Source organism: Haliotis asinina, chromosome 4, assembly GCF_037392515.1.
Source record: "Haliotis asinina isolate JCU_RB_2024 chromosome 4, JCU_Hal_asi_v2, whole genome shotgun sequence".
NCBI lineage: Eukaryota > Metazoa > Mollusca > Gastropoda > Lepetellida > Haliotidae > Haliotis > Haliotis asinina.
In genome coordinates, this window is record NC_090283.1 from 64891940 (window position 1) to 64915192 (window position 23253).

Here is a 23253-nt window from a genome sequence, read left to right on the forward strand (position 1 = left end):
AAATATAACGGGTTTTACATTACTCGTGTATATTATCTTACGGTAAATACTTTGCCGTGACAAAAGGTATAACAAATCCCCTCAGATTCATTTTGCACATAAAATCAGGTGTGCTTTCTGTTTGACGTCAGTTTATGAAGCACCAAAGTTCGTTATATGCAAATGATTTGTATTAAATTGTCAAGAACTGCCCATTTCGACATATTGAAATATTATGTATTTTCCTCATTATGAATGCAAATGTCGCTTGTTACATGAAGGTGAGTACAGGATAGGGCGGTGCCTGGGTCGAGAGCACTGCATGGCGTGTTCCGCTTCCTGTGTTGGACAACCGGATGGAGAAATACCGTATCCCGGCATTCCTCGCACGCGCTACCATCTGTTCTGTAGAGGGGAGAGGACGGTGGAGATTCAAGAATGTCCCAAGGGATATATATTCCATCCAGAAATCAGAAATTGTGTGCTGGACGCCGAGGATAGTAAGTATTATACTACCATGACTTCAGTAAATACTCCATAGTGACTGGTAAAATGAAGTTATTTAGAGGTATTCAGTGGCGTTATATACCTCTGATTTTCCAACACAGTATGTATATTTTGTTTTAAAAATCTTGATAACGCGCTTATGGCGGAACGGCGATAAACGAACTGTGTTGGAAGATCAGAGGGACATAATGAAATTATATTAGCTCTAATCTGTTTCTTATTTTACAACACAGTTTATCTTACCTCACACATGAATGTCGCTTTCCGACAGCCTAAGAGCTGTTCTATTATTTTCAATGTACCCCGCTTACTTGCGATGTTTTATTTTCAATGTACACCGCTGGAAATTCAGAACTCTTCTGGTGCTTCATGGCAGTACTTCTTTGTCTCGAATAACATTGAATCATGCATCAAGCACGGAAATTACCGATTGAAACTCGATGGAAGGGAGATCACTCTTAATCAGTTTACCCTGTGTCTGCAAAATGGCGATTCGCCTCGCGTTCAACAGAAGTGCTTCAAACAGTTCTAAATTAAAATTCACTGGTCCCTCGGGGTCCATGGGCTCATGCACCGTCGAGGTTTGTTTATGTTCGGGGAACACACCTCGTGGATACATTAGCCCATTGCCCCCTCGCGACCAGTGAACAACTTATCATCTTTATCTCCTAATTACTCGCCCGTGGAAGATACTGAGTTGTAATAGTTTTGCGGGAATATTACACTGGTGTTTTATGACGTCATGATGACACTTATGACGTCACCATGCTAATGCGACCTGTGAAGGTCCCATCGTAGAATAGACCTTCAGCAACCCATGCTTGCCATAAAAGGCGACTATGCTTTTCTTAAGAGGCGACTAACTGGATCGGGTGGTCAGGCTTGCTGACTTGGTAGACTCGTGTCATCGTTTCCCAGTTGCGCAGATCGATGCTCATGATACTGATCACTGGATCGTATGGTCCAGACTCGATTATTTACAGACCGCCGCCATATAGCTGCAATATTGCTGAGTGCGGCGTAAAACTAAACTCACTTACTCACTCACCATGCTAATGCCTCTATCGCGATGTTTCACTCCTGGCGTGACTCGCGGAAAATTGATATGATAGTCATCACACTGTGGGCAATTTATGTTGGAAAGTAATACAATAGACAGAATGCTAAAATTGCCTCCGTGTGAAATACCAGTTTTATTTAACTCGTGAAAGATTTAGTATCAATGTCGTTTCCGTTCGTTTAATACCAAATAATTTACTCATTTTTAAAATAAAATTGGTATTTGACGGAAGATCTTTTAGTATCCTCTATGTATCACCTGTAAAGTTAGTAAAATGTTATAAACTGTAATACAAACGGACATTTTAATACTTGCAGCAAATTGTAATAAAGGTGACGTAAATTGTATCGAAATTTGATTAAATTTTAATACACGAACCTGTAATAAAAATGACTGAAATTATATGACTTAGCTGCGGTAAAATGTAATGAATATTTACGCAAACTGTAATTTTTTAACAAAATATTTAATTAGTCTAGGGTTCCCGTATGATAGCCGACGTTCCTCAGGTTTTTGGTTTGTTAGAATCGTTCACATGACTCTTCGCCGCCGTGATGTTGTGATTTAGTAGTCTATTTTCATATTGAGTACCGAACCAAACCATGCTTTCGTGATAATTTCAATGGATGTGGATAAAACTTATGACAAATTTCTTCGTTTGTCCAATATTTTTGAGTCTCCGCACATTCCCAGTACTGAGTCTCCTCACATTCCCTGTACTGAGTCTCCTCACATTCCCAGTACACATTCTTATTTACATCTTTGCAAAAGCAAGACAAACTATTGTCAACTTTTTTCATTTTGACCAGTTCCACTTTTTGTAAATAATGCCTTGTAGAAATCTATATTGAAAGTGTATAAGTTTTGTATCTTGCAATCCGTTTCTATATACTGTAGATATACTTCTCCAATCAAAGTCATTTTCTGGGAAAAAACTGGGAGTTATTACAAATTATATTATGTTTGGATATTTATCACTAAAAATAACTTTATCATAAAAAATGAAAAATTGAAAAATCTGCGGCCTTTAGATGCTCTTGCTAAATGTATCGGCAATGGTTAACAATCATATTACTGACTGGATTAGAGAGACAGATCTTTAAAGTAAGTTTCCAAACTTCGGGTAAAATGTTCAGTAAATATCTGAAATCTAATTAAAAGTACCTTTGATATGATAATTTTATTTTTCAAAGATTCAATTGATTGTAATCCATTCTCATCCCACATATTCCTAATATTCATAATCCCTTTCTCCGCCCAACTCTTTATGAAATATGTAGAGTTGTGATTGAACCATAGTGGTTGTGAAAGAATTTCTTCTATGTTACTTGGGTCAACATAATGTTTATGAAACAGTTTCCATGCTTTAGCACATCGTGCACGAAAAAGGGTTTTCAATCTCAATATAATTTTCAGAAATTTCTCCAAAGTTTAATATATCTTTGAAAGTTATATTGGATTTTTATTGTCACATTTTTGAAATAAAATCTTAAGGTTGTTAACTTTAAAGCATCAATAAATCTACTTGAAACAACCATTGTCAGACATCTCTATTCTATATATATTTGATTTTATTCCTCGTTATCATTTCTATCATTCCAAATGAATTTAAAATATAACGAGGTAATGAATTCTGTTGGTGGGTTTGGAAAAGAAATGAAAATATGAACTAGTTTTGAGATTGCTAGGGTCTTATTACCCAGGTATTACTGTTGTTTTACTAATAGAACCTTAACTGTCGCTTTCTTCAAGATGCTAGGAAACTATTAATTTCTTACAGTCTCTTTCTGGTGTATACTTAACACCCAGTAGATCAAATTCACTAGTTTCCCACTCAATTTTCAGGTAATTACATATATGTATTTTATCAGCAGATTTAGCTTTTCACCCAATCCAAATTGTTTTTGATTTATCTAAATGTATTTTAAAATTCATAAACATAATTCATAAACAATTGTTAAAGATGCCGTGACATCATGACTGACGCAAAATCACGCAGAACGACATCTGTACTTATCGACATTTCTGGCGTCGTCTCTTATTTACAATGAAAACGATAAAAAAAACATAAACAATACACACATAGTCAGAATCATTGCGATTAGTTACATCTCACATTTATGTACAAACGATCCCTGAATGAAGAGAAGGGTCCTCGCAAAATCCTGTATACGAAGCCGCCATTATGTAAGAAATCTCTCATCGGAAGTGATGTCACACATCAACATTGTTGCACATATTAGGCAAATTTCTTTGAGGTGAAGGTCGTTTGATCAAGTGTAAACACAATCGCCCTATAATTCAAATTACACTCTCACTAACAGTATTATGATGTATATTTTCATTTAGCCTAGTTTAATATCATATCATATGTGGATATAGAGTATGTTCTTTACATAATAATTACACAGGAAATAGACACATTTAGTGTAGTATACTATATTTTAAGCCTTTACACGATTGTTAGCCGTTAGCCGTTACTGCAGCAAGTACTTTAGCTTCTGTGATGCACAATACTGGGACATCTATTCCAGTTTCATATGAGCAGGTTAATAAACTGCGATACAATTCAACCTTGTCAGTTAAACTGAGAATATAAATGAAAATGACTTGCACACATGTTTAAAGGAATTGTCTTGTTCATAGAATTTGTTTGTGTCGTTTTATAGACAAAACAATTATCTCTGACTATTGATTGATCAAGTGCGCGTTTGTCAGAAACGTTTTATGATTAATTATCATTGTTTTCGATAAGATAATAAATTCAAATTCGAATAAAACATATTGAGATGGCAGGATATCAAACTAAAACAATATTTAAACGAAAAGTGTCAAATATATATCCACCGCGTTATGCCTTAATTTGGACAAACCCTACATGCCTATTCTAATACGAACATTTTTCATTTTCCATTGAATACTTGTGAAGAGAAATTACCTCACAATCATAAACAAAGACAGTGTATATCCCAAATATATATTCAGATGCTGTGAATATTTTCTTTTACATTCATTTGATGCCAGAAGGGCACGCGTGTTGCTCAAAGTAAAATACGCAGTCAAACCGTCTGGTTGTTTTAACAGTCAAAAGACTGTTTTAATGGTTAAACCATTCATTTTATCTTTTGTCTAAAGTGTTGAATTCTGACACAGAGACCGAGACCTTTTGTACAATTAATGGAAGTTAGGTGAGATATATACCTATCAGCAAACCAAAGCCGTCATCTCACGACGTCGTCACGAAATACACATAATTTCAAAACAGCCATGCCATGACATCATCTAAAATGTTTATTATTTTCAGTAACTTCATTACATTTGAACTCTTGGATGCTGTTCCTTTGATAATGATGCGACATAACTCAAAACACATCGACACAAACAGGGATCTAAGAGCTAACTTATTTATCCGATAGGGTCATCGAAATCACTAAATCTTCTTTTTTATGAAATACACTGGCATCTTTTCTCATAAATTGTGAAACTTGCAAAAGGTATCAGTCACAATGGAGAACTTTGTAATAGCTTGGTTCAGCGTGAACAAAACATAGCGAAAATATAGTGTCCATATCCGCAACAATTCCTCTCTATGATTTGAGTTACATTGACCTAGTGTGAAGCATGACGGAATTATGCCCCCTTATCTTATGTACATAAATACATTTCATATGTATAACACGTATGTTCAGAAAACAGGCTGTATTTCCTTCCCTCAAACATTCCGTAAAGATACCAAAATAAATAGAACATAATCGTAGCACAGTGAAAAGCGGAGAAATTTATTGTTTCCTTAAAGAGTAACAAAACCTTGGACAACAGTTAGCAGTGCCTTGATCTTATTCTCAAAACATTGAGGTAGTCGCACTTGTATTTATACCAACAGACAGAAAACTTAATATCCTACATGTCTGTGTAATTTTATAGTTGGACGCAGATCTAATATCTGAGGTCCTTGCAAAATTCGACACCCGTGATGACCCAGGTTAGAACTGGTCTTTAGCTACGCATGTTTGTCGTAAGAGGTGACTTAGGGTATCGGGTTCTCTGACATGGGTGACAGATGTCACCGAATCCCACATGTGGATGCCGTTGATCACTGTCTGTAGAAACTCGACTATTTGGAGACCATCGCCAATGGCATGTAGATAGCACATTGCCTGAGAACTCTGAGTCAGACGTCAAAACAAGGATCAAGGATATGACGTGCCATCAGTATGAAATTCTTCTTCACCAATTGAAACAATGAGTATGAAATAAATAAATAAATAAATAAATAAATAAATAAATAAATAAATAAATAAATAAATAAATAAATAAAAACGAGAACTTACACGGAACAAAACAATATTTTCAAAGATGATGTGAGCTGAAAATGTTTCCATTTCTGTTAAGTATGATTAACTGTGTCTATTAGCATGACTCGCACAAACATCTGACTTTTTGTGTATGAGAAATATTTATATATTGTCATACGTCATGTTACAGCAACAACCACAGAGGCAGCTACAACTGAGTCCACTACGCAGGCAACTACAACAGCAACACCTACAACGACGACTACAACGATGACCACAACAACGACAACTACATCGACCACTACAACACAACCACCGACTACTACCACCCCAACACCTTCAACAACGTCAACGTCAACTACCACGGCGTTGTATCCAACGCCACCCCCTGTGTGCTCATGTCTAGACGAGATAACGCCATTGGTTCAGAGACTGAACAACCTCACGATAATCACTCGAGCCTTCATAAACCAAGCAAAGCCCACAGGTACTTGGACAAGTTTACACAAAAAAATACAGATATTCAGAAAAACTACAGTTTTACTAAAAATAAGACATTACTGGACAAGAGTTATTTACTATCACAAAACGACGTTACAGGACAGAAGCTACTCAGAATAATAACCAAACAACATAATATGACAAAAGGTATTTATAATAACAGTGACCAAACAACATCTTATGAGACAAGAACTACTTACAATAGTAACAAAACAACATATTACAGTACACTGATTTATATAAATGGATAGAGCCGATTCATTCATTATGGAGAATTGAATCACAGAGCCAGCAATCCAAGCCAGATCGTACGGATACAACTTCACTTACTAGTTTAGCTCGATGTATCTGGGCTAGTTCTTGTCCCTTCTTCGGGTGGAAGAAGACGAAGGGTAGCCCAGGAACGCCGTGATAAACTAGTAAAGACGTTTTTATCCAAACGCCTTACTACGCCAACTTCTTAAATGTCCTTGAAGAATATCGATATCATGATACCAGTATCAAGAAAGTACTTTATTTATTGAATACAGTAACGTTTCGATGTAGGTTTCGATTTTTATCAAGTTAAAGCCACATTCCTAAAGCTGTATATTTTATTTTTGACTCCCAAACTTCTAGAATGCCGATCAAACAAAACATATAGTGTTACCAACAATTTATTTTTTTATTTTTTTATTTTTGATGGATACTAAGTAACGGAGTTACAACTGTATTTGAAAACCTTTCTAAGCAAAGTAAAGGGAAATATTACAGACAACATTACTGCTTGACAAGTATCAGATGAGCCAGCGCAGTGAACGCGTTTCGACAAGCAGGCGGAGCAAGTTATACACTTGGTTGCTACAGGTAGATTGGCGAATGAGCACGTGCACTACGTGCTGACCGTGGCGTAAAATCAATGGCGCTGCTGTTTAACACGTGTCTCGTAGCGCGATTTAGTTCAAAACACCACCACGACACGATTCGCAGGAGGAAATGGAACTTTTCAATATTTACACGACAACATGTTTCCCTCTTGTTTCAAATGGAAACAAGAGGGCGTTCTTATATATGCAAATTGGGGTCATTTGTCACGGCTCATCTAATACTTGTCAAGCAGTAGTGTAGGTTATCTAAACACTTTTCAAGAGAGCCCCATGACAACAGTTGTGAACTTTCTTTTGCACGTCAGTTAAATAACTTCAGGGGATGTTTAATTCGATAATAACATTATTTCGGTGCATGACATTCATTTTGCAGCACCTTCTTTGTCATCCATCAAACCTTTAGAAATTGTTCCTGTAATATCAAGGAATATTGAGCACATTTATGTCTCACTGTTTCAGTTCGGAGTCCCTATGACTGTGTGTCCCCTCCTAACCCGGATGGAGCAGTGACTAGGGTGCGGCATCCTTATCATAGCGTCTCTTGTTAAAGATGTAAACAATATAGATGCAATACCGCAAAATGAAACAATAATTTGTGTATTAAGCGGGATTAAACTTTACTCCCTCACCTTTTGCTCCCAGCTGACGTACGAAGGTCAGGAAGCTGTAGCAAGGTACACATGCGCCAGTGACCAATACGGCATCTGTGACGGTAACGACGTCAGCAAATGCAGGAACAACGACGCCTGGACAGCGCCCCCTGGGAGGTGTGGTCGTGTGATTTGGAAGGTGAGCTTCAGTAGAGTCGTTAGTGAAGAGCATCTAAACTGTCCTGCAATAGAAAGTATTCACTTGGTAATTTAGGATCATTTTAAAAATGGCCTATTATCAAAACACTTTCTTATGTATGTCAGCATGTACATGTCTGCTTGATTCAGTTGCTGATACCAGGCTGTCGAACATATCACGTTATAATTCATACACCAGTGTGTTTTTGATCAATCGATTATCTGGTCTAGACAAAAGGATACATCTAATGTATGTCTATTATTTATGACGTCAATTTCTGATTGTTTTTTATATATTACCTAAGAGAGCACACATATCGGTTTTGTATTTTCCATACAATGCCCTATGGCAAAATACCTCGAGGAAGTGTTTCTTGTCAAGCATTGATTTCGAACGGAACTACATTTTTCATTCATAAAATTTTACTCGGAAGTAAAGCCATCTCGGATTTCGCTTGCAATGTTATTGTTATTGAAACAAAGTTGTTCAGTTGGGTATATTTTTCACTAAAACACATAAACCCATACAAATTCGTTACAGTTTTACTTACATACTTGTAACTTAGATTGATCAACCTGCAGGGGACAAGCAGGGTTGCCCTATTCAACTGTCAAGAATCTTAATTTTGTCACGATCGATGGCAGATTAGTTGGAACAGTAGAGAGTGACATCCACCAACTTGGGAAATTTCATGTGTATAATTTTCAAACGGAAACGTACGGTGTGAAACAAGATCAAAAACACCGCCTCCAAGTTCTCCTCGAGACTGTCACTCGTTCACTTGCGCCAAGCAATCTGATAGTTGTCATGTGAAGCAGCAACGTGTTCCGCCGGTGACGTCACACTTAATTGTGACGTCAAAATTGTGACTTGACGTAATCGTTCTTGCTCTGGTGCTGTCTTGTGTTGCCTTTGTCCTAGGTGCTATAGAGGCTGTTTCAAACACACTTCTTCCGAATTACGTTGATATTTTCTCCAGTCGCTATGACGATGACATGTTATTAATTATATAGGCAGACACGTCGTTTCGTGTTTAAATGATACATTCGGGAACTTCCAACATTTCAGCACCCATGTTGTAAACATAGTATGGCATAGTCACTCATATAATATTCTCTCAATATCTTTTTGTTCTGACAGAGCGTGGATGCCAACACCGTAATCCTGGATTGTCCGTTCACAGACCACAACTCGATATACTTCGTGATGACGTCACAAGACGAGTACGTCATAATGCTAATCAAATCATGCTTATCATGCCTACCCGTGAAGATCCCGGTTAGAATGTTGGTCTTCAGTAACCCATGCTTGTTGTAAGAAGCGGCTAACGGGATCAGTGATCAATGCTCATGCTGTTGGTCACTGGGTTGTCTGGTTCAGACACGGTTATTTACAGACGGCCGCCGTATAATTGGAATATTGCTGAGTGCGACGAAAGAAAGGTCTCTCACAATGCTTATCATGCTAATCCGTTTGACTACTTTTGTGACACAAAACCCCTCTGCGGGCCAGAAAATCGATAAACAAAGTCTTGGTTTACTATCTATTCAGCCCCTCTACCATATAACATGGTGCATCACATAAATGATAGAAACTCGGATAATCACGGACTCATCAGTTAATATATTCTTCTTTAAGGGTCCTTAAAATTATAGGATATATTAACTGGTGGGTGCGTATTTGTCCGGTTTTCGATCGTGTCGCCGTCTTTCTGTGATGCATCTTTACATGTCATGTCCTAGACAGGTGGGATTCCCCCAGTAATCCGGGGCTCAGTTTATCGATTTTGTGACCCGCGGTGAAGACCTATGCTATATAATGGAGTGCGCAAGTGGACCTGTTGACTAAGGGAATGTAATTCTCGTCATATCTGAAATAGCACAATCCTGTGAACATAGGTTCGAACCACAAACCTCTCCAAACACAAGAGCTGTGGTATGTTTGGACACTAGAGAGAGATACACAATGGGTCTCATGTCATGATCTCAGCATGTTCGTGTAGTGTTCTCATTGTCACAAACGCTCCCAACACCCGTGAAGATCAGGGTTGATTTTCAATCCATGCTTGTAAAAGGCGACAACTAACGGGATCGGGTAACCAGTCTCGCAGTCTTGGTTGATACATGTAATCGTTCCCCAATTCCTTGCATCGACGCTCATCGACCCCATATGGCTGGAATACTGCTAATTGCGGCGTTAAACAACAATCAGTCAAACAAAGAAGCCGTATTCCAGGCCCAAAGTATGTGTTTTTGTCTTTTCTTATTTTTAAATCTTATTGCCTATTTTTGTTCGCCAGCTTCCGTATACGACTGACGGAGGAAGGGAGACAACTCTTTGAGTTTCTCATCAATATATCGAAGGGACGAATAGAAGCAAATTCCAAAACATTTCCTTTGGACCCACCCCAAACAATCTCCACAAGAAGCTGGAGGGTTTCACGTACAGGAGGACGATATGAAGTACGTCCTTGATATACTCTGAGTGAATGCGTGAGTGAGTGAGTGAGTGAGTGAGTGAGTGAGTGAGTGAGTGGTTGTGTGATTGTAGGTGAAAGTGATCAAGTGAAAGGGTGAATAGGCTATTACAGTGAGAGTGGGTGAGTGATTGGGTCTGTTAGGGTGAGTGGGTGAGTGAGAGCTTGGGTATGAGTGTTGTTGTGAGCGAGTTAGTCTGAATAAATGAGGTTTTTGTGTCTGCCTGTGTCTGTGCGTGCGTGTGTGTAAATTCTGGGAAATTAAATGTCACATTTTCAGTTATACGTATATATGTGCTCGATTGTTCCTATAATATGACTGTGTCTTTTAGGATGTAATTTATGGCCAGTAATCGTAACACCTCCGGAATATAAGTTTGGATATGTTGTAAATCCAGTGGAAACTAGTTTCCTACTTCATTGAAAGGATTTGTTTCTGTGGTAGCTCTTCACGAACGGAATAAAGATAGCTCATTCCGTCGGCCAAGCTGGCAAGGGCACCGGCATACAGGAACTAGCCGTGTTTGGGCGTGGTCGTTTACATGAAGTGCGGCTCTTATCCGCGGGGTCACCGGAACCCGTTATCCCACCCCAGCCTGCACCTGTTACAGTAGTTCCAACATCGCCTGCCACAACGCCTGCATTCACTACATCTCCTGGTACAACACCGGCAACAACAACAGAGGCTAGAGCTGTAGTCGTTGAAACAGGTCGTAAGTAATTTTAGTTTTCGTATATTTGTTCAGCTCTTTGTACCTGTAATCTTAGCATATGAGAGTAAGAGGCCTCACGAAGACCGACTGTCTCAAGATTCTTTTAACTAAGGGAGGTAACCTTACACGATACAGCGGGGAACAGCGGGGAAACTGATTAAAATCACTGAGTGAGTGAGTGAGCGAGTGAGTGGAGTTTTACGTTGCTTTCAGCACTAGTCCAGCTATGTCACTTGGCCTTGAACGTGAAGACCGAAAGCTTTACTGACAAGGCTACCCCACCGTCCCTAAATATAAGAGAACAAATTTAGTATCTGTAGTTCTAGAAAAGAAGTATTTGTACATGAAAATGACAATCTTATCTATAATCACACTAAAATTTGAGCACGAATTTTGAAAAAAAAACTATGTTACAAGCTAAAGCTATTTTTCCCACAACTTGCTGATACCCTCCCAACTTCATTGTTTCACTCACATGTTCACTCATTTTAAGTTGCTTCTTTTATCCCAATATTTCCACAGAGAATCTAGCTTTCAGGAAACCAGTGTTGGCAAGTGCCGTGATGTATGAGCGTTATACGACGGACACCGTCGTCGACGGCAACACCCACAACAACGTCACCGCTAACCACTGCTTCGTGACAGCCGCCGTTGAGCCGTGGGTCATGGTCGACCTGACATCGATGTACCACGTGACTTCCGTTGCCTTGACAAGTGGAAATGCCTACGGTACGTAGACTTAAACAAAATGTCATCCACGATGAGGAAATGAGGATGTCGGTTACTGCAAAGTCGTTCCGGAATACGAGTGTTTTTTCCAACACGAATAAAGTCAGCATCTAAACATCATTAAAATTTGTTTGAAAAGACATCCAAACTTGAGTTAAACTTTGTAACATTCTACAAATGGAATCTTAAAATCATAAAAATAAAAGGTGTATAATCTCTATTACAGGTAACATTGTCTGTATAGCTGACACATTTAAGAGTTCATATGTTTTCTTCTTAAAAAGTAAATAGCTACACAAATGTTGTAATTTGATAATTGCAATGATTCTGTTGAGGGAAAATAAATTTTGCGCAGATCCTGTTCCTGTCCGCATCCTTAATACTGGTGTTTTTCACATAGGAATAAAGTCAGAATCTAAGCAAATCAACATGAAACACAGAATCATTTAAATGTGTTTGAAAAGACATCCAAACTTGAATAGTTCATACGTTTTCCTCTCAAATAGCTACACAAATGTTCTAATTTGATAATTGCAATGATTCTGTTGAGGGAAAATAAATTTTGCGCAGATCCTGCACCTGTCCGGATCTTAGAGTGGAAAACCATAAAGTATCATGACAAATAATTATTGTAAACCTCAATTCAAAGAACCAACTGTGTACACGTGCAACATGTGGTATATCTTTCTGTAGAAAGCACCAACATTGCACTAAGAAAACGGACCTACGGCAACGCCAATTTCGATGCGCATTCATCGTATGACAACGCCGTCGACGGTAATCTGAACGCCGTCAGGACTCGCGGGAGCTGCTTCACCAGCGTTGGTAACGCTGGATGGTGGATGGTGGACCTCGGTGATAACTACGTCATCGACAGCGTGGCTCTACAGCCACGTTCTGATGGCTACCGTGAGTACTCAGTTATTGTCCTTCTTCAAATGTCAAGTGACAGTGACAAGTGTATTTCCATTTGAGTCCTCATGGCCCATAGTGCTAGTATACAAAAATATACAATGCGCTAGATATCATGGTATTGTCCTACTTCACTAAAATGCGACCGTCCGATCCCCTGTAAATTAGGCACGTAAGTAAAAAAAACCACCAAAACATTTATTATGAAACGGAGTATTAATGCGATTCTAAATCTTGTCCACATAAACCCACGTGCTAAGGGAAAAAAACTTATCATGTGATGTTGTGGCTCATAAAGAAGACACAAAGATATATACTGAACTACAAAAGAAACGTCGCACTTTTCAAAGTCATCTTACTCACACCTGATGTGGAATTTGATAGGTTGACTCACAGTTTATGCTATTGTAACATTACAAATATGGCACTGACCATTCATAACACATCATTTTAAAGAAATGAGATTTTTGAGTAGGATTCAAACTCATACCCTTTCCTCGAACATGGTAATGCTCTCGAACGCAGCTTTCTGAAAAGCGTGATGCACGTGCAAATCCCTGGTCTAGTGGGTATAAAAAGGACCCCAAACCATCACCCTGTTATTCGATTCCTGATCACTGTCACCATGCCACGTTTGACTCGAAATGAGAGGGAACAAGCCATCGGACGTCTTCACGCTGGTCAACGTCCACGGGTCATTGCCAACGACTTCAACAGTAGTGTTCGGACAGTCGAGAGACTGCAGGAGCGGTACAATGCAACCAACAGCACTAACGATCGTCAGCGCAGTGGCCGTCCAGGGGTAACAACAGCACGTCAAGATCGTCATCTTCACCGGGAGCACTTGCAGGATCGCTTCCGCACAGCGACAGAATCGGCTCGAGCGACTGTTGGAACCCACAACAGACCCATTTCTGCAGCAACAGTTCGTCGTCGGCTGAGAACGTTCAACCTGGCCTGTCGACATCCTGCTCAGGGTCCTGTCCTGACAGTTCGACATCGTCGGGAACGTGGTCTGTGGGCCCAACAACATCGGAACTGGCGCTATCAGCAGTGGAGGACTGTCATCTTTTCAGACGAGAGTCGTTACTGCATATCCGTGGCAGATGGCAGAGCTAGAGTTTGGAGAAGGAGGGGTGAACGGTACATTGATGCATGTCTTATGGAGAGGGACTCGTGGGGAGGACCAAGCATCATGGTTTGGGGTGGCATTGGACTGAACCACAAACTTGGACCCCAGGTCTTCCAGAATATTGGTCCAGGTCGAGGAAATGGAGTGACTGCTGTCCGTTACATCGATCAAGTGTTAAGAGCGCACGTTGTGCCACATTTCGCCCGTCATCCAAACCACGTGTTTCAACAGGATAAAGCACGTGCTCACACAGCCAGGATAACGAGGGACTTCTTCCACAACAGCACAACATCCGTACATTGCCCTGGCCTGCTCTAAGTCCACATCTGAACCCAACTGAGCACCTATGGGATGGAATTCAGAGAAGGATGAATGACCTTCGACCAAGGCCGACAACTGCTGCAGAACTCACGGCAGGTTTTCTCAGAGTGTGGAATGCTATCTCCATGGCCTTCATCAACCACTTGATACACTCCATGTATAGGCGTTGCATGGCAGTTATCAACGCAAATGGTGGCCACACACGCCACTGACTTCAACCCTGAATGTCAAGGACATGACCTCATCATGTGGCACCATGTGTTGTCAGACTTGTTTCTGGTGTACTTGTTAATCAACAGGACAAAACAGTTCCTTCAATTTCAACCTTAAATAAGAAATATGTTTCCACATAAATAAAACAGTTTGAAATATGTACATGTACGACGTTTCTTTTGTAGTTCAGTGTATATCATAGAAATATTGCCGATGTGATGATAGATATTAACTCACTCACTCACTTATATACCCCAAAAGAAATGCATAATTAAAGATCTTTAAGTAAGGTGTCTTTTCCAGATCAGGGATTCACTACATTGAATTTTTAGTGTCCCCTCTGTAAAAGATGCGTGACTTGTATTTCGCAGCTGACCAGTTGTCGGACATGACTGTCCTGGTGTACCTGACCAACCCTGAAACTGACCCCTCAGCCACGCCCATTGTGTGTAGGGACATCCCCGGCGTCATCATGGTCTTTAACAAGATACCGTGTGTGACGTCAGTGTTGGGCCGATTTGTTCGCCTACAGCGGATGAACGGGCTGCAGGTGGGCCACTTCACCGTCTGTGAAGTGCAAGTGTATGGAATCCTTCGTAAGTACAGATGCCCTGCTCATGATCAGAGAACCTATTTTAGTGTACCACATACCCAACATTGGTATCCTAAGAGTGTAACAATGTGCTACTGTCCTCATGGATTAGAAATGAAACAGTTCTGGGCTTTTATATCAGTGTTGAGCATTTTTAAAGTTCGATTTTTTAATATTCTATGACTATCCTTTTTCACAACTTTTGTTTCTAGCACTTACTGCAAAATAATCCGAAATAGGCGAGTTGACTGCTAGACACATATTAGATGATCATGCTCACTCAACGCATTTGTGACAAGAGAGGCGGTACAGCGAATTGGGCGAGTACACTTGGCTGCTACAGGTAGCTTGACGATTATGCACGTGCAATACATGCTAACCTTGACATGAAATCAAAATCGCATATTCCTTGGAATGATAAGACTGCAATTTCAGGCATAAGATACTGATATTCCGCGCTAACCTTTAGTTAAGACGAAGACAAATAGATGATTGGGGCATTGACAAGCATTTTAGATATTCAACAATTTTGTTAAAAAAACCCCAGGAAAATGTCATTTGCTTCGTGAAATGGATCGGTGGTCCTAAACATATTTGCTCAGTATATTGTGTTGATTCAATTCGTTGGGATTGTACCTGTTCCCAAATCGAGTGTGCTATAACAATTCATGCGTGAAACGCACGGGGAAAATGAACTTCTCGATATTTATCAGACAACCTGTCTCCCTCTTGTTTCAAGTGGATCGTTCTGTGGGGCGTTCCCAAGTATGCAAATTGGGGTCATTTGTCAGGTCGTGGATCATCTTATATGTGTTTACCAGTAGCACAGAATTTCCCCCTTTGCAATTTCATCAAAATCAAAATATACATTTCTCAAGCAAGCTATAGTATGCAAAATGAGAAAAATAGCGTCGCTTACATCATGCATTTTATGAAATAAACTATGTAGCCTTCATACTCAATTTCTTTTACCCGAATCGAGACTCAAACAAATTCGATTTAGCGGTTTTCTCACAACATTTTTTTCAGGCTTGTAATCGTGTTGAAAGTTAACTATTTTTGCGAGTTCGTTCATGTCTTTGATTGTCAGTTGCACTATCGCAAAGGCAACGTCCGTGCTGCGGCATATTCCCGTCTAAACAGTTGTGACCACCCATTGTTAATTTGATATTCCCTGACAACCTTTATACTGTAATTTATGTATTTTATTATAAATTCATAAGCCTCGGTTTATTTTGTTTTGATTTTGTTTAATTCCACGCTCAGTGATATTTGAGCTATATGGCGGCGGTCTGTAAATATTCGAGTCTAGACCACACAATCTAATGATCAAAAGCATGAGCATCGGACAACGCAAAAGGGATATAATGACAGATCAACCTTGTCAGCCAGCGTGACCACCCGATCAGTTAGTCGCCTTATGAGACAGATGGGTTGTTGAGACGAATGCTAACTCACATCTTAAGAATAGAATATCTATAAGAATAGGATAACATGGGTCGATATGTGTCAAGGGAAGGTCATGATTCAGAATCAGAAAAAGGACAAAAAGCAATACCTTCACAAAACCTGCGATCACAATGAAAGTGATCATCAGTGAAATAGGTGAAGTTCGATTCTTAATTACATTTAGATGCCCTTCGTCTATTAGTAATCCTTCATTTTGCGACAAGAACCTACCCATTAACATGGCCGGTCTGTTGATGTTGCTGTGTGTATCATTTCCGGTGAATTTATCTGTGATCGCGAAGAGAAAGATTGTCGATTGACGCACACAAACGTTAAGCTTGTAGTGAGTGAATTTAGTTTTACGTCGCACTCAGCAATATTACAGCTATATGGCGGCGGTCTGTAAGTAATAGAGTCTTAATCAGACGATCCAGTGATCAATAACATGAACGTCGATCTGCGCAATCGGGAACCGATGACATGTGTCAACCATGTCAGTGAAGCTAACCACCAGATTCCGCTAGTCGCGTCTTACGACAAGCATAGTCGCCTTTCATGGCAAGCATGGGTTGCTGAAGGCCTATTCTACCCCGGGACCTTCATAGGTCGCTTATGTCTGTGAACTTATTCTACCCCGGATAGACCTTCACGGGTTTTATATTACTAGAAGTACGAAATGAGTTAACTCAAATGTCACAGACGCTACTTAGCTAGATCCTCTGACATGTAGTCTAACATATTGCACAAAAACACACAGAAAAACCCAACTGACAGCATAGTTTCTAATACATGTGTTTTTGCAACCAGACAGACAACATGAAGACATCGCCATACGGGTGTTCAGTCAGAATCCGGAGGTCAACCCTAATGCCCTCGGCTCACTGTGTGTCACAACGGCTGCACAGACAAGTGGTGCTGGAAACAAACTGCAGTGTACCACTCCGGTCATCGGGAGGTTTGTGAGGGTACACTACTTGGCTGGTACCACAGATGTGCTCACTGTTTGTGAACTGGAGGTGTTTGGGAGCAAAGGTGAGACCTAACGTACCAACAATGAGATATCATTTATCAGGTGAGATATGTCGAGACATGGAGAGGTCATGTTGCGTCAAAACTGGCATATTGTATACTAAATGTGAGATTTAGCTTATACAAGAAATATATTGCATACCATATATTGACTTCTTGCACCATTAAAATCTTGTGTACTAAAGGGTAGACATCGCTTTTAAAGAAATATATTGCATCCCAAATTATAACGTCATGTATCATTAAGTTAACATGTGCATACTAAATTAAACATACCTCGGCTTACTGCATACCGAATACACACCACAAAATGTCAGTTAAAATTTAAATGGTATGTCAAAGTTCAAATATATGAAACAAGTCTAGATTTCCCCATGTTCGATCACCCATCTCAATGCGGCTCCTTTTCAGTTAATAGGTATTGTTTGTTTTTGTTAACCGTTATTTTAGGTAGTTTATGACTAATTGTTTGTCTGGGGGAAATACTGCATTGTGTATCAGAGGGTAGGTATTGCAATGTTTAGAGTGTCATTACATTTTTGATTTGGTGAATTTCTTTTTCACTCCCACTATGTCTGCCTGTTGTTTTTCAGTGATAGGCTGGAGCCCCTTCTCCTGCCCCAATCCCCCTCTGCTGGACAAGGCCATGGTGGATGTCCACTACTCTCAGACCGCCGCTGTGGCGGTGTACTCCTGTGACAACGGCTACTCCGGCGGCTGTGACGACAACAACGTACTGTACTGCACCAGTGACAAGGGCTGGGAGGGTCAGCCCAGGACCTGCATCAGGGTGGAGTCAGGGACAGATGAGACGGTAGGAGTAGCGATAATGGAGAAAGTACAGACCTTTGATTCTTCATCTTGAAGTTGCTGATTAAACCTGAATCTGTTACCGCATGTTTATTTTATTTTGTAATGCAGACTGTAAACGACTTTAAGTGAGTTAAATATATTTCAACATTTAATTACGAAAGCGGGATACAGTCAAATCACCTTTGTGTCGAACTTATGGTTCCAAAAGCTCGTTCCCCGTGTATTCCTTGTAAGTCATCAAATCGTGGTAGAGTCGAACTTCGGATAACACGAAGTAGTTAGGTAGGTCCCTTCAACTTCCACAGCACCGTGGTTATAGTGAGAACCATAATGCTATTTCTACACACAGATTGGGTCCGTGGAACTACCGTGTCGGTTGAAGGTGGGCTTCGCGCATGAAGTGTGGGTCGAACCCAGGCAGAGCGGGTAACGTTACCAGATCTCTCTTTCCCAGAAATGAAGAAGGCTTTCATCACAATTCAATGTTAAGAAATAATTTCCATAGTCATGTATGCCAAATGCAGCGTATGTCATTCCAACATTTTACTCATAATGAATCTCTATCAAACAGTCAAGTTAGAGGGCCAACGTGTCATAATGCCGTCTCTCGTGGCGCCATGAATCCGGGTTCAATTACCCTCGTGGGAACAAATTGTGAATCCCATTTCTGATGTTCTTAAAACTATATTCACTCTACGTTATCACCCCTGTTACTGCATTTACGAGTATTGTAAGACGCTCAACCAAATTACTGTTCCCAATGCAGGTCGTACATCGCCTTTAAGGCTGGCAATGACACGGCCATCCAGATGACCCTTGAGTGGCCGACTGAGGGGCCGTTCATCAGATACTCCTATGAAGTAGATGGGATATCCACCACCATCCCTGCAGACACGCCCATGCCGTTCCAGGGTCGGAAAGTAACACACGTGGTCCTCCTTTTCCTGACAGAACACCTCCAGGTACGTTCATTTAGGCATGTTGCCCCTGCATCTAAATAATGTCCAGTGCTTGTTTATTATTCACTGTCGCAATCAGCAATATCCCTGCTATATGACAGCAGTTTGAAATAGATGTTAAACTTGTTAAACTTGTCAGTCCGAAAGCCCGGGTTCAAGTTTCAATCTGGACACTGTGTCCCGGATGTTGATATTGCTGTAATATTGGTACCAACCTTACACACTCCTAACAACATCCAACCGTGAAGGTCCCGGGGTAGAATAGGCCTTTAGCAACCCATGCTTGCGACAAAAGGCGACTGTGCTTGTCTTAAATAGGATCGGGTGGTCAGGCTCGCTGACCTGGTTGACACATGTCATCGTTCCAGTTGCGCAGATTGATGCTCATGCTGTTGGTCACTGGATTGTCTGGTCCAGACTCGATTATTTACAGACCGCCGCCATATAGCCGGAATATTGCAGCTTAAAATTAAACTCACTCACAACTAACAACATCCGGTGCCGCCTGGCTACTCCGGTCGTATCCCGTCTCGGCTGAACATATGGTAGAGAAACCTAGTGGTTGATACTATGAGCGACGTCAGTCAATTCACCGAGTCTTGCCACTTGATCAAATTTCGTTCAGGTAACCGATGTCTTATGAAACAGCAGCAATATACAAACTATATCACAGCAGACTTTAAGACTATTGCAGCATCGGCTAGAGAGACGAACACAAACTACTGGGTATGACGTCACTCCTAGAATCTATACACAATACTGGTATATGATGGCAAACGATTCAATCAGTTTTACCTGAATTTATCAAGTGTCATCAGATATTACTGTTTTCTTAGATTCTTGTTGAAGACGAGACCCTCCTGTCTGTCCCCCATCACGTACCAGCTCCGCTAATTGACAGAATCGTTGTGGAGGACGCGAAACTGTCCATCAAGAAAATCAAACTCAATCAGGACTGGTCAAAGATGACCCAAAAGGGTAGGGACTTATAGAACTCTAATATTGGAAAATTGCAAGGTTATTATATGTAGGATGAAATTCAACAACGAGAAATACATTCAAGAGAAGAAATAAACAAAGTGCTTACAACAATAAGATTAGTCATCGTCATCAATGAACGCCGTTGAATTTCACGAACTCACTACGCCATTTCGAAAGTTGTGAAATGTAAGATATATTATATTTGAGATTACACTTATTCAGTAAAGTTTACATTCTACCACATTTGTTGACTGTCCCATCCTACAATCTCAGAGTCAGGCACATATTTTCCTAGACACGATGTTAGCGATCTAACCCACCCACCCACCTCGGCTTCCATAATATGGAAGCCTGACTTTAACAATCTGTAACCCGCTTTCAATTGTAAATTGTATGTTACACTGTTTTCCACAGAGTCCAGTGGCAGCCTTTCATTGAAGAAACCGACCACAGCCTCTTCCAATACAGCGCGGTCAGGGCTTGTGGTGGACGGATCAAAACAGTCACTCACCTCAGTGTCGGCTTCTTGTTGGCAGTCGGACGCCAATGACTTGGCGCCCTATTGGCAGGTGGACACACAAAACTACTACATCATCACAGCTGTCGTCGTCACAAGCCGTAATGGCGACAGGTGCCCGACAGGAGGCTGTGGTAAGTTATCTATGTCGTACTTGAAAGACATAATTATATCCCCTGTCTCGAATCGTGGTCTTTACCTGGCCTCAACTCGATTGTGTGCAGGCTGACATCACAGGCGCCCACCGCGGGTTCGAAAAATCGATAAACTAAGCCCCGGTTTACTATCCAACCCTCTTACTATATAACGTATAAAGGTGCATCACCAAATCACTGCGACGTGATCGAAAACAGAACAATTTCGCACTCGTCATTGAATATATCGTATTTTAAAAGTCTCACGAGTATCCAAAAGCTTCTGTCCACATTTCTGATGTGTGTGGGAGGCATGTAAACAGGCCTTTCGAGGAGATGCACTTGTTTTTCATTAAATCTAGGTTGTCAACACTAGGTCCGGGGATCTGATTGGTTAATAATGCAAACTACAACTTCACCTGGGTGGGTGTTTTTTGTACACAATAGTGTTAGCCAATCAGATCCCCGGACCTAGCGTTAACGACCTAGTTTTGTATACTTCCGGCACAGCCTCCCACACACATCAGAAATGTGGACAGAAGCTTCTGATACTCGTGAGACTTTCGTTTGAATCTGTTTGTTGTTTGACGCCTCAGACAGCAATATTCCAGCCCATTCTGTAGGCCACCTCTCTAAGACAAGCGTGTGTTGCTGAATACCAATCTAACCCGTCAGGACTAAACACAGTTCACACTCACAATACTCAGTCTGATACATATTTACTGAACATTTCTGCTGTAGGTGGTGGTCTCCGTGACTACGCACTGGACGTTTATCTGACCAATCCGGTGACAGATCCTCATGCCAAGGCAGGGCTATGTCAGTTCGTCAACGGCGAACATGCAATCTCCCGCTCCCAGTACAAGCCGTGTCGGGAGGAACACCTCGGGAGGTACGTCCGACTCAGGGGTACCAGGAGGAACAGCATCGCTGATGTGCTGACAGTCTGTGAAGTCGAAGTGATGGGATACAAATATGTCTTAAAATGTGAGTAAAGTCTACTGTTTTAGAGTTAACTAAAATAACTTCATATAACCCTTTAGGTATCATATGTGAGGCTTGATACAGTGGAAGCTGTCAAAACCGACATCTGCCCGATTCTGCATGCTGTCAACACCGGCACACAATTTCAGTCCAAAACACTTATACATTTAACATCAGCTTTACAATACGGTACATTGTCGAAACCGGATTAATTCTTCAGTGTCAGTAAGTGCCGGTTTAGACAGTTTACACTATACATGGGAATCTGCCTTTGCATACTCCTTTTGGAATGGGCATGTCCCAGTTAAAATTCTGTCGCCCTGACCTTTTGGTTTCAGGGGGAAACACTAATATCAAAACCTATGTTTCACAAAGAGATCCTAACATTACGACGATGTTCCCAAGTGGGCATTACGATCATCTGAACGCTGGGGTCACATTGTGGACAGGAAGGTGTGCCGATACAAAATTGTATGCTGTTGTGAAAAGTTAGACAGTATGGGTTAATATGAAAGTTAGTGTGGTGTAAAACCAAAATCACTCAATGTAACTTGTTTTACGTTGAAACATAAATGTTAAATCTTCAACCATACACTGAAAAGCACAGTTAAAATCACACCGTTTTTCTCCTCCTTTTTGGGTGTTCTTAATGACGTCACTCCAAGCGCCCCATATTACCTGTCACATGCATTGAAAATCTCACTATTTAGTCTGACCATTGACGTTTTGCCTTTGAAAACGGTATCAGCTGAGAAAAGTACCTGGTCCCCTCAAGACTGCCCCTTCCCACCTCTCCTAGAGAACATGAAAGTTCAAATATCTCACACCTTGGAGGAGGCAGTGGCTACCTACGTCTGTGACGACGGCTACACAATGTGCAGTGACGACAACGTCGTACGTTGTAACAGCAGTTCCGGATGGCGGGGTCAACCACAGCTGTGTGAACCGATGGTGTTTGGCGCGGTGAGTTTTCTTGCCTTTCTCAGCGTCTTTAGTTTTGACGGTATTGTTCTCTACCTGACCGTACGCTGCCCTTTACTATAGTCCACCGTAAAGTATAAAGAACAGAAAAAGAAACGCATTTTTTTAAATAGAAAAAACATAAACATGAATCTTCCATGTATGAGATTCATGTTTTCGAGACATATGTACGTTTCTTTGCTATTTAGTATATATCTTTTTCATATTTCCTTCCCGACCTTGCACTTCTCGCGCAGTTAAGGTGGCGTAGCCTGGGTTTTACAGCTTTCGCAGGTTACACCGAAGTCCTGGCTTCGATTCGCCAGCCCATATTTTGGTGCA

At 40.7% G+C, this 23253-nt stretch overlaps 1 protein-coding gene across 2 annotated transcripts in view; it reads left to right on the forward strand.

Annotated features, from left to right (window-relative positions):
• Window positions 1–23253, forward strand: part of LOC137281779 (uncharacterized) — a 76382-nt gene that overhangs the window by 16566 nt on the left and 36563 nt on the right. For both annotated transcript variants that reach the window (XM_067813394.1, XM_067813395.1), the window contains exons 7-24: window positions 261–479; window positions 6032–6328; window positions 7668–7723; window positions 7851–7997; window positions 9138–9220; window positions 10297–10459; window positions 10919–11186; window positions 11709–11915; window positions 12609–12824; window positions 14865–15089; window positions 17342–17566; window positions 18157–18377; window positions 18726–18802; window positions 19143–19338; window positions 20172–20313; window positions 20731–20967; window positions 21709–21954; window positions 22700–22914. In XM_067813394.1, the coding sequence (XP_067669495.1) occupies window positions 261–479; window positions 6032–6328; window positions 7668–7723; window positions 7851–7997; window positions 9138–9220; window positions 10297–10459; window positions 10919–11186; window positions 11709–11915; window positions 12609–12824; window positions 14865–15089; window positions 17342–17566; window positions 18157–18377; window positions 18726–18802; window positions 19143–19338; window positions 20172–20313; window positions 20731–20967; window positions 21709–21954; window positions 22700–22914 (3440 nt within the window). The remainder of the gene's footprint in view (window positions 1–260; window positions 480–6031; window positions 6329–7667; window positions 7724–7850; window positions 7998–9137; window positions 9221–10296; window positions 10460–10918; window positions 11187–11708; window positions 11916–12608; window positions 12825–14864; window positions 15090–17341; window positions 17567–18156; window positions 18378–18725; window positions 18803–19142; window positions 19339–20171; window positions 20314–20730; window positions 20968–21708; window positions 21955–22699; window positions 22915–23253) is intronic.